At 55.6% G+C, this 12,154-nt stretch overlaps 1 protein-coding gene across 1 annotated transcript; it reads right to left on the reverse strand.

The window, feature by feature from the left end:
• Positions 1 to 723: 723 nt before the first annotated feature.
• Positions 724 to 11,952, reverse strand: LOC137467464 (serine/threonine-protein kinase pim-2-like). Its single transcript, XM_068178961.1, is given in 12 exon segments — positions 724 to 786; positions 965 to 1,020; positions 2,014 to 2,182; positions 2,922 to 3,116; positions 3,118 to 3,245; positions 3,530 to 3,706; positions 3,929 to 4,298; positions 4,528 to 4,578; positions 4,664 to 5,029; positions 8,143 to 8,280; positions 9,077 to 9,102; positions 11,880 to 11,952. Coding segments are annotated over 12 exon segments (1,812 nt in total).
• Positions 11,953 to 12,154: the final 202 nt, after the last annotated feature.

The raw sequence follows: 12,154 nt of genomic DNA on the forward strand, positions 1-12,154 counted from the left end.
AGGGCCTTGCAGCTGCTGCACATCCCTGTGCCCTCTGCAGCCCAGGCTGTCCTGCGGTGTCCCTGCCCTGGCCTCTGTCCCTGCAGGCTGTCGTCATCCCCCGGCTGCCCCACCTCGCTGGCCCCTTCCTTTGCTGACAGCTCTGCCTCCTGCCTGCCCCTGCCTGGCCACACAAAGCCTTGGCCTTGGTGCCCAAAGGGTTCATTCCATTTTTACCTAGCCTGTGAACTTCCAGCACAGGAACAAGGCATGCAGGGGCTGCTTTCCCAGCAAGGATGGCTGGAAGAGAAGAAGAAGACATCTGGCTCAAGGGTGCAGTAATAGAGAAAACAAGGACTGAATCTGGGAACTTGGGGTGGGATTTATGGAAATGGGTAAATTGTGATTGGCATTTAGCAACTGTATATGAGCAACACACTGGTAGAATTACATGTCCACGTCAGGTTAGGATTTATCCCTCACTGGACCTCAGGCCTCAATAAATGATCCCCTCTTAAATAACAAATTAGTGTTAAGGAACCTCATTCTGACATTTCGTGTTTCAGAAACACGTGGCTTTTGCTCTTCTCTTCTACCTGAGAGCTTCCTGGGCAGGGGCAATTCTTCCAATTGCATCGGCATGGCTATGGCTCGAAAGGGCAGCGAGCAGATGGATTCAGCTTCTCCTGGCAGCCCCTGAGATGCCATTTGTCATTTGTGTGCGCCGAGGATTCTGCTTCAGACTCAGAACTTGCGCAGCTGCTCCTCGGGTGCTGCTCGCACGCAGGCGCAGCGGTGCTGCAGCAGCTGTCCCGCACACAGGGAGGGCTCTGGAGCCTCCCCAGGGCCACCAAGGAGCAGAGGAGGGAATGTGCCCGGCATCTGCTGCAGGACCGTGGGGCTGCGGGGCATCCTTGGGTCTCTTGGATGGGGGAGGGAGCGGGGCAAACGGAATCCAGATGAGACAGGGATCAGACAGCCCCACGCCAGGCAGCGTTTTCTCCTCTGAGAGCTCCTCTGAGCTGAGCGAGCTGGTGAAGCCTGCGGAGCAAATGAGACCCGGGAGTGAGGGAAAGGCTGGCTGGGAAGGAGTCAGATAAACCCGTGTGGGCATTTCCCTTTCCAAGGGGCTCCTGGGCAGACAAAGGGGACAAGAAGGAGGCCCCACCTCATGACATTCCCTTTTTTCCTTCAGGAGCTCTATTGCAGTCACTGCATACAAGAGTTGACTTGATCCCCTTGATGCCAGGGAGCACCAAGAGCTTGAACCTTGCTGGAGTCCAGCCCTGCCTGCCTATCACTGAGCAGAGGGAAAAGATGAAGAACCTGGGCAGGGCTTGAGCCAAATTGGCATTTTGCCACTTGTTATTTCCTCCCAGCTTTTGCAGCAGGGCGACAACCCCATGGCTGCAAACCACTCCCTTTTGCAAGGCAGACGTGGACCTCGCTGGTAGCTCAGGGCTCTTGAAGGGGCTGCTGCAGTTGGCAACAGGAGCTGTTGTTGAACTTTTCACATTGCTTAACCCCCCCGCCAAATGCCATCAAGTGGCTGAGGAAGGACACAAAAAGATTAGCCTGGAGGAAGGGAGGCCAAAACCTTGGAAAAGGATGAAAGAAATGCTGTGATCGTGACATGACAAAAAAAAAAACCAATTTATTTTTGACAGCAAATGAGCACCCGCCGCCCTCCAGCCCTCCCAGACTGGCAGGCCGAGCGGAGCCGTTTCCATGGCATGAGGTGCTGGCAGCCTGCGGAGAGAAACCAGAGAGCCACGGTCAGTCACAGAAGGCTCCTGTCCCCCTGTCCCACCATGGCCTGGGCCCGGGCCAGGCTGCTGGCTGTGCTCAGAGCCCAAAGCTCCCGAGCCATTCTCTGTTTCGAGAGAAGGGCAGCGTGGCAGGCCATGTTCCACCTCCTCTGCTTAAGCACAGCACAGCAGCCTCCTCAGCAGCTGTAAGGGCAGGATGCCCGTGTGCCCGCTGCCCTCTGCCCGAAGCCCTTCTGCCAGCCCAGCTGTGGAGCCGGGTGCCCACCTCTGGAGACCTGCTGCCAGGAGAGGAGCCGATTCCGCACGAGGTCCTCGTCCTTCTTGAAGGGGATGTCCCCGCAGACCATGGCCCCTGGGGTAGCGCTGGCACTGGAGGTGCTCCAGGGACGGTGCAGGTGCTTCCCCGTCCGGTCCAGGCACCAGGTGTAATCTTCCTGGGAAAACAAAGAACAATTTCATGAAATCAATTCTAAACAAGACCTGGAAACAAGAAGAAGCTACAAAGCCTGTCACCGTTTCACGGGCCTGAGGAGGGTCTGAGCACTCCATGCGAGAATTAAATCTGTCCATGGGTGGGGAAAAACCCCACCTTTCCCGCCCTTAAACGCACCCCTTCCTCAAGGGCCTACAAAGCAGATCAGCTGGGGCATGGCTTTGGAACCCGTCCCCCTCTGCTGCCCCATCCACATGGATGGATGCTTTGTCAGGCTGGCTGCCCCCACCCCAGCCCATGCCAGGCTGGCTGGCAGAAGCTGTCAGCAAGGCCAGGAGCCGGCTCCCCTTCCACAACACCCATCCCCTGTCCCACCAAAAAGCAGCCTGGCGTCCGGGGGAAAAATTAATATTCCCCAGTGCCGCCGAGCAGGGAACCTGCGGCGCGTGGCCAGCCCGAGCCCTGCCATGCCTGGAAGCTCGAGCATCCCCCCGCCCCTGTGCCGGCTGGGGACTCATCTTGATTTCATCGGAGCGCAGAGCGTGTCCTCCAGGAAGGGGCCGCAGCCAAAGCCACTCGGCTTTGCCCCGCCAGCGGCCAGCTCGAGGATGGTGTTCCCAGCTCCATGTGGTGCTCCAGAAGAACACGCCAGCTGTGCCTCGGCTTGCGGGCTCATCTCGATGCCAGTGAGCTGCAGGGGGATGTTTCCCCTGTTCCAGTCCGTGGCACCTTCACCGCACTGCCACCACTTCTCCAATGGGACGGGGAGCACTGAGACGCTCCCTCCACAACTCGCCGGGGACCAGCGGAAGCATCTCCTTGGCTGCGCTCTCTCCTCCGGGCCGCGGCCGCAGGGAAACGCTCCGGGGTTTTCTTGGAGTGCCACGAGACGTGTGCAGCGGGTACTTGCTGGGCTCCTGGATCCTACTGAGCAGAGGGATGGATCTCTGCTGTCTCCTGGGCCAGGCAGGGCTCCTGCAGCCAAGAATGCTCAAAAAGGTCTTCCAGTGATGGCCTGTCTGCGGGTTCCATGGATAAACACCACCTGATGAGGTGCTGGCACTCTGCAGAGAAACCAGAAACCGCCACTCAGCGGGACAAGGCTCCTGTCCGTGCTCTCCCACATTCCACGGTGCCCAGGCCACACTAGGAGTGCTCGGAGCTGCAGCCAAAAGCTTCCCATTGATCCTCCCTTCCGGAGGAGAGCAGCCCAGAGGCACACGTGCCACCTCCTCCAGCTAACCCAGGAGATCAACCTCCTCACTAGCTGCTGGAGCGGGACGCTTCTGTGCCAGCTGCCCCCTCCCAACCCCGCTCTTCCTCCCGAGCCTTGAAGGCGCATCCCCACCTTGAGACACCCGGGGTGGGAAGAAGAGCTGGCCCCGGACAATGTCCTTGTCTGTATGGAAAGGAAGGTCCCCGCAGACCAGGTCATAAAGCAGGATGCCCAGGGACCAGATGGTGGCTGGCTGGCCATGGTAGCAGCCAAACAGGATCCACTCCGGTGGGCAGTACTCCGGCGTTCCTATGGGACACGGGCACAGCTCATCAGGCCCATGCTGCTCCCTCCCTCCCTCCCTCCCAGCCAGCTCCCGTTCCACAACAGCCAGTCCCTGCCCCGCCGAAAAGCAACTTGGCTGCAGCCGGCTGAAGAAGGATTCCCCTTCCTGCCCTCCCTCCCTCTTCCCCCTCTGCCAGCAAAGGGGGGAACCTCTGCTGCCCGGCTGGGCCCCGGCATTGGGCTCACCTGACATCCGGGTGTAGAACGTGTCCTGGAGGATTGTGCCGCAGCCGAAGTCGATGAGCTTGGCCTCGCCCGTGGCAAGGTCGACGAGGACGTTCTCGGCCTTGATGTCGCGGTGCAGGACGCCGCGGCTGGTGCAGTGCCGCACGGCCTCCAGCACCTGGCGGAACAGCCCCCGCGCCACGGGCTCCGTCAGGAACCCCCGCTCGGCCAGGAAGTCCCAGAGGTCCTGACAGCGCTGCGGACGCTCCATGACCAGCGCGAAGCCGTCGGGCAGCTCAAACCAGTCCAGGAGCCGCACGATGCCGCGGAAGCCAGGGCACGACACCATCCACAGCAGTGCCACCTCCATGGGCACAAGGGCGCCGTTGTGCTGCGGGGGGACCGCGATGCCCTCAGCGGGGCCGATGCTGCGCCGCGCCTTGGGCATCCCCTGCCCGGCCCCGGCGCCGCTGGCCATTGCCCGGCCCGGGACGCTGCGCGGCCCCCGCTCACTCCCCGCTCGCTCCCCTCGCGGCGTTCCGGCTGCCACCCTGCCGGGCCTCGCCCTAGCCCCGCCCGGCACGCCCCGCCGGCTTCTCCCGCTGGCCCCGCTCACTCACCAGCCGCGCCCACTCCGAGATGCGATCGCGGCGCACTCGCTTGATGGCCACCTGCAAGCCAAGGCGAGCGCCGGGCTGAGCTCGCCGCCCGCCGCTCGCCGCCCGCCGCCCCCTCCGCTCCGGCCCCGTCTCTTACCGGGGCGCCGTCGGCGAGCCGGGTCCCGGAGTAAACGCTGCCGCAGCCGCCGCTCCCCAGCAGCGGGCCCTCCCGGTAGAGCTGCTCCAGGGGAGGCTTCTCCGCCCGTGCGGGCGGCACCGCGCTCCCGCTCTTCTGCCCCGGGAACCCGACCGCCCGGCGCGCTGCTGCTTGCCGAGCCGCCCCGGGCTGCGGCGGCTCGGGGCCGGCGGCCAAGCCGAGCAGCGGCGGAGCTCGGAGCGGGGAAGCTGCTGGCGACGCTGTCGGGGCCGGGGCGGGCGCGGGGCGGCAGCGGGGCGGCTGCGGGCGGAACCGCGGGAGGGGCTTGGTTCGGGGCCGGGGCCCCAGCCGGGGCCAGCCCAGAGCCTGCGCCAGGTGGAGCCAAAAGACCGCGCTGCTCCGCCAGCACCAGAGCAAGAGGCACTTCCAGAAGTGCCACAGCCAGTACGGAGAGAGCCCGGCCGAGGCGGCTCCACGGCGGGACGGGCAGGGGCGGGCACGGGGCGGCCCCGCCGAGCGGCGCCTTGCGGGACGCGGCATGAGCCGGGCTGGGAGAGGCAGAACACGGACGGGACGGGACGGGAATAGAGTGAGTGTGAGAGGGACAAGGGGATGGGGAGCGAGTGGAAAGTCGAGCGGAAAACCGATCGAGAGAAGCGCTGCTGCTGCTGCTGCTGCTGCTGCTGCTGCTGCTGCTGCTGCTGCTGCTGCTGCTGCTGCAGAACCGCCGGAGCTCGCGAACATTCTTCCGTTGCCTCCGCGAACCCAACGGAGGAGCCGCCGCGCGCCCCGCGGAACGAAAGAGAGAAACTAACAAATAAAACCCCAAAGTAATTCCTATTCGAGAAGTAACCAAATCAAACAATGTAGCAATAAAGAAGCGTGTTGGCTTGTGGCTTCTTTCTTCTTTGGCTGAGACGAAGCATTTCATGGGGAAGAATTGCTTCTTCAGACACTTTTGCGAGAGTGGACAGGAGTGGAGCATTTAATTTTCGAGTAGAAAAGGGAAATCGTATCAGTAATGTCATCTCTTTTCATCCTCTGTTGAGACAGTTGCAGGCTGCCAAAAGACATGGTCTGCAATGTGGAACTTGGGGCCAAGATCCTTTTTCTGCCAGAGGATGAGGAGGGGAAGTATCCCAGAATCGTGGAGTCGTGGCATGGTTTGGTTTGGAAAGGATCTGAAAAATCACACGGCTGCAACCCCCCTGCTGTGGCTTGGGACCCCTTGCACTAGCCCGGCTTGTCTAGAGCTCCATGCAGCCTGGCCTTGAACACTGTCAGGGACGGGACAGCCACACCTTCTCTGGTCAACCTGTTCCAGGAGAGACTTTTTTCTGAATTCCTTACCTAAACCGACTCTCTTTCCACCTGGATCCATTCTCTCTTGTCCTGTCCTTGCCTGCCCTCATACAAAGTCCCTGTCCATCTTTCTTGTAGCTTGCCCTCAGGTACTGGAAGGCCACAGTTGGGTCAAGTCTAAGTCTCTTGCCCAGGTTGAAGAAGCCGAGCTGTGTCAGCCCTTACTTGCAGGAGAGAAGTGTTCTAGATATATATTATAATATTGGCTTTTCGCAAATATTAAAATGGATTTTATATATGTGATGTTAAAGTAACTTTGTTCCAAATATATAGTTTTAAATTTTGTTGTTAATTAGGCTTAGACACAGTAGTGCAATAGCTGATGGAAGTATGCTTGTGTTAAAATGCCTGCTTGGATGGGATAACATCCAATGAACACAGGATGAGCACACCTGTACAGATCTGCCAACCATCAGCACTCACCGTCTGAAGGCAGTGCGGACCAAGGCCCGAACTGGAAGGGATAAAGAGAAGGAGCCAAACCCCAGCCAAGGAACACGCATGCTCTGAAAAGGCAGACCCAAAGAGGGGCCATGTAAAATAGCTCCTGGAAAATGTAAACTAGTTTATGGATATGCATAAGCGGCTATGAATATGCAACAGGCTGATGTAAGGGAAAAGGTATTTAAGGGGGATCCCTGAAGGTAACAGGGTGGTCTTGGCTGAGTGCCAAGATGCACCCAGCCATAAATAACCTTTGCTCCATGGTCCTTGTCTCCTATTGTCCTTTATTAAACTTTTTACATTTTGACAGGAGAGTGAACGTGTTTTTCACATGGACTACATATGCTTATACAAATTCTAGGAAGACTAGTAATTTTTTCTACAATAATTGGGTTAATCATCACAAACAAACATCCATTTTGCAGCATCTCTAGCTAATAGAAGTTGATTCAATCTTCTTTCTTGATTCAGTCTTCTTGCAGTCTTCAAAGCTCTGTTTGTTCTTGCCAAGGCATTCTGATTATCAAAATTTTTATGCTAATCAGGTCTGAAGTACATCAACTCACTTCTGTCCTGGCAGCATGGGCGTGTCAACTCAAGGAGGGAAACACTAACTGAGAGGATTACAGTAAGGTGAAGGTAGACTCAGCCTCCGGTGACCGAGCTGCCGGGTATGATCTGTCAGATCCCCTTGAAGGTACCTCTAGTATGAATGCTCAGGGAAGAAAGGATAACCAGAGCTAGAGGGGCCCTGCCTCGAGCCAAGGAGAGGCACGGGAAAACCGGATCTTTGGTCAGTGTAGATCCGATGGCCTGGCACATCAGAGCCACAAAAATGCAACACCTTAGTTGATACTGGAGCGCAGTGTCCCCTGATACCATCGGGACATGTGGGGGCAGAACCTGTTTCCATTGCTGGGGTGACGGGGGGATCACAGCAATTGGCCCTGTTGGGAGCCGAGGTGAGCCTGACTGGGAAGGAGTGGCAGAAACATCCTATTGTGACCGGCCCAGAGGCCCTGGGTATTCTGGGCATAGACTTCCTCCAGAACGGCAATTACAAAGAACCAAAGGGACTCAGGTGGGCTTTTGGCACAGCTGCTGTAGAGGCAGAGCACATTAAGCAATTGAACACCTTGCCTGGACTGTCAGAGCACCCATCTGCAGGAGGACTCCTGAGGGTGGAAGAGCAGCGAGTGCCAATTGCCACCTTGACCGTGCATCGCTGGCAGTATCGGACGAATCGAGGTGCTGTGATCCCCATCCACAGAATGATCCGTTAGGTGGAGAGCCAAGGGATGGTCAGCAAAACCCACTCACCCTTCAACAGTCCCATCTGGCCTGTGCACAAGTCTCAGTGGAGATTGACTGTGGACTATCGTGCCTTGAATGAAGTGACTCCACCGCTGAACACTGCTGGGCTGGACATGCTGGAACTCCAGTACGAGCTGGAGTCCAAGGCAGCAAAGCGGTACGCCACTGTTGACATTCCCAACGCGTTTTTCTCCACTTCTCTGGCAGCAGAATGCAGGCCTCAGTTTGCTTTCACCTGGTGGGGCGTGCAGTACACCTGGAACCGACTGCCCCAGGGGTGGAAGCACAGCCCCACCATCTGCCATGGACTGATCCAGGCTGCACTGGAAAAGGGTGAAGCTCCAGAACCCCTGCAGTACCTCAATGGCATCATTGTGTGGGGGAACACGGCAATGGAAGTACTTGAGAAAGGAGAGAGGATCATCCAGTTTCTGCTGGAAGCCGGCTTCGCCATCAAGAAGAGCAAAGTCAAGGGAGTTGCCCGAGACATCCAGTTCCTGGGGGTAAAGTTGCAAATGGATTGTGTCAGATTCCCACTGAGGTCACCAAAAGGATCACTGCGATGTCTCCACCAACCAGCAAGAAGGAAACACGAGCTTTCCTAGGTGCCATAGGTTTTTGGAGAATGCACATTCCCGAGTACAGCCAGATTGTGAGCCCTCCATACCTGGTTACCTGCAAGAAGAACGATTTCCTCTGGGGCCCTGAGCAGCAACAAGCTTTCACCCAGATCAAGCAGGAGAATGCTCAGGCAGTAGCCCTTGTCCCAGTCAGGATGGGACCAGAGATGAAGAATGTGCTCTACTCTGCAGCCGGGAACAATGGTCTGTCCTGGAGCCTTTGGCAGAAGGTGCCTGGGGAGACTTGAGGCCGACCACTGGGATTCTGCAGCTGAAATTACAGAGGGTCTGAAGCCAACTGCACTCCCACAGAGAATGAAATCTTGGCTGCCTATGAAGGAGTTCAAGCTGCCTCCGAGGTGATTGCCACAGAAGCACCACTCCTCCTGGCACCCTGACTGACGGCACTGGGGTGGATGTTTAAAGGAAAGGTTCCCACTGCCCTCCATGACACTGCTGCCACATGGAGCAGATGGATTACTCTCATCATGCAGCACACCCGGATTGGAAACCTGAATCACCCTGGGATTTTGGAGATAATTACAAACTGGCTGCTGGTGAGAACTTTGGTCTCACTGACGGAGAGCAGCAGGAACAAGTGACAAGGGCTAAAGAAGGTGCACCATGCAACCAACTACCAGCAGAGGAAACTCGATACGCTGTTTTCACTGACGGTTCCTGTGGCATCGTAGGGATGAACTGGAAGTGGAAAGCAGCCGTATGGAGCCCCACACAACACATAGCACAAGCTACCGAAGGAGAAGGTGGATCAAGTCAACTTGCTGAAGTCAAGGCCGTTCAGCTGGCCCTGGACATTGCTGAGAGGGAGAGAAGTGACCAAAGCTCGACCTTTATATGGATTCTTGGATGGTAGCCAATGCTCTGTGGGGCTGGCTGGAAAGGTGGAAAAAGGCCAACTGGCAGCGTAGAGGAAAAGCAATCTGGGCTACTGATGTGTGGAAAGACATTGCCTCTTGGGTAGAAAATGTGTCTGTGAAAGTCTGTCATGTAGATGCCCATGTCCCCAAGAGTCGGGCTAATGAGGAACACCGAAACAAGGAGCAGGTAGATCAGGCTGCAAAGATAGAGGTGTCAAAGATAGACTTGGATTGGCAAAACAAGGGGAAGTTGTTCCTAGCACGATGGGCCCATGATGCCTGAGGCCATCAGGGTAGAAATGCCACCCACAAGTGGGCACGAGACCGAGGGGTGGATTTAACCATGGACAGTGTTTCTCAGGCTATCCATGACTGTGAGATGTGCGCTGAGATCAAGCAGGCCAAGTGAGTGAAGCCCCTGTGGTATGGTGGGCAGTGGTCCAAGTACAGGTATGGGGGGGCCTGGCAGATTGACTACATCACACTGCCCCAGACACGCCAAGGCAAGCGCTATGTGCTCACAATGGTAGAAGCCACCACGGGATGGTTGGAGACCTCCCCTGTGCCTCACGCCACTGCCCGGAGCACCTTCCAGGGCCTTGAAAAGTAAATCCTGTGCAGGCATGGTACCCCTGATAGGATTGAGTCTGATAACGGGACTCATTTAAAGAGCAGTCTTATCAACACCTGGGCTAGGGAACATGGCATTGAGTGGGTGCACCATATCCCCTACCATGCACCAGCTGCAGGCAAAGTGGAGAGGTACAATGGACTGTTAAAAACCACCTTGAAAGCATTGGGTGGGGGATCTTTCAAAAACTGGGAGCAGCATTTAGCAAAGGCCACCTGGTTAGTTAACACCCGAGGTTCCACCAATGGAGCAGGTCCTGCCCAGTCTGAGTCCCTGAATATAGCAGACGGAGATAAAGTCCCAGTGGCACATATCAGAGGTTTGTTAGGGAAGACAGTGTGGATCAATTCTGCCTCGAGTACAGACAAACCCATTGGTGGGATTGTCTTTGCTCAGGGACCAGGTTGTACATGGTGAATAATGCAGAAATATGGAAGAACTCGATGTGTACCTCAGGGAGATCTGATTGTGGGGTGTCTCATATGCAAATATCACTGTTTGCTGGATGTTACTGCCACTGTCTGTACATTAAACCACAACGACATGAGACAGAAGGAAATGTGTAAGTGTTAAAGGTTTGAGCAAGAGAGATAGAAGGAAATGTCTAAGTGTCAAAGGTTTGAGCAAGAGAGATAGAAGGAAATGTGTAAGTGTCAAAGGTTTGAGCAAGTGAGATGGAAGGATGAGTAAGTGAAAGATGGAAGTTTTAACTTCATGAAGTTTTTACATGATGTTTGGTAGTTACGTTGACAATTTGGAGATATGGGGTGGAATGTCCTAGCATGACATTATGGTGCTTGCATCCCCAATCGTGTGTTCTGTTTATGCTTGATGTTATGTTCTGTGCCTTCAGGACTGACTCTGAAAGTGAAGGTTTGTTTTGTCTTGTTATCAGCCAGCTCACCTCCCCCATGGTTTGTGTCTAGGAGAGGCTAGGTTTCCTTGCTTGCTTGCTGGCTTGCTTGCTTTCACTTTGCCCTTGCTTTTGCTTTTGCTTATTAGTTAGTTGTTTTTTTGTATTGGGGAGTGTTCTGCTTGTTGAATAACAGGGGTTTTTTTCCACTTCTCTCCAAGGAAATTCTTTCCGAACCAGATAGGGGAGGGGCCGGGGGGGGGTTCGCTTTCTGGGGGCTCCTCCTGGAAGATTTCTCCCAAATTTGCCCTAAACTAGGACACCTTGGCATGTCAAGGGCTGCTTCTCACCTGCCCTGAAGCACTGGGGCTCGTGGCTTTCCTTCCTATGGGAGAGAACTGTCCTTCTCCTCCAGTGACCCAGGGCCAAAACCGGGATTCCTTCTCCAAATGTCTTTATATGCAAAGATTGTTCCCAGATGAAATCTGCCAGGAGAGACAGGTCTGGATGCCTTGGCCACCCAGGGGCCACCTCTCATCTGCCTTTGAGACACTGGGACCATGTACTTTTCTTTCTTATGGGAAAAAAACATCCATCTCAACTAGGCATCCATGGCCAAAATTGGGCATCTGCCTTCAGAATTCCCTATATCCAAGGATAGCTCCCAGAAAAAAGCTGCCAGGGGAAACAAGTCTGGCTGACCTTGGCTTCCAGAGGGCTGGCACTCATGTGCCTCTGAAACACTGGGGCTCTGTGCTTTCCTTGCTAATAAAAAGTCTTCCTGTCCCTCATCAAATTTGGCACCCACGGCCAAATTTGAGATTCCACTTCCAAAATGCCCTGTGTCCAAGGATAGCCCCTAGAGGAAAGGTGCCAGGAGAGACAGGTCTGGCTGGCTTGGCCTAAGGGTGGCCACCTCTCATCTTCTTCCAGAACACTTGCATTTTGTGCTTTTCTTTCCTATAGGAAGAAACCATCCATCCTGACCAGGCACCCATGGCCAAAACTGGGATTCCACCTCCAAAACTCCATACATCCAAGGATTGCTCCCCAGTGAAAGCAGCCAGGACTTAAAGGATTGGCTGCCCTTGGCCTCTTGGGAACTGCCTCTCACCTGCCTCAAAACACTGGGGCTCGATGCTTTCCTTCATGTGGAAAAGAGTCGTCCTTCTTCTCAAGGTGTCCATGGTCGAAATTGAGATTCCTCCTCCCAAATTCCATATATCAAAGGATCCCTTCATGACAAAAGTTGCCAGGACAAACAGGTCTGGCTGGCTTGGCCTCCCAGGAGCCACCTCTCTCCTCTTCTGCCTTTGAAACACATGGGCTCTGTGCTTTCCTTCCTATGGAAAAGAACTGTCCTTCTTATCACTGCAGAAATGGCTGAAA

The sequence above is a fragment of the Anomalospiza imberbis genome, unplaced genomic scaffold (genome assembly GCF_031753505.1).
Source record: "Anomalospiza imberbis isolate Cuckoo-Finch-1a 21T00152 unplaced genomic scaffold, ASM3175350v1 scaffold_646, whole genome shotgun sequence".
NCBI classification, from domain to species: Eukaryota; Metazoa; Chordata; class Aves; order Passeriformes; family Viduidae; genus Anomalospiza; species Anomalospiza imberbis.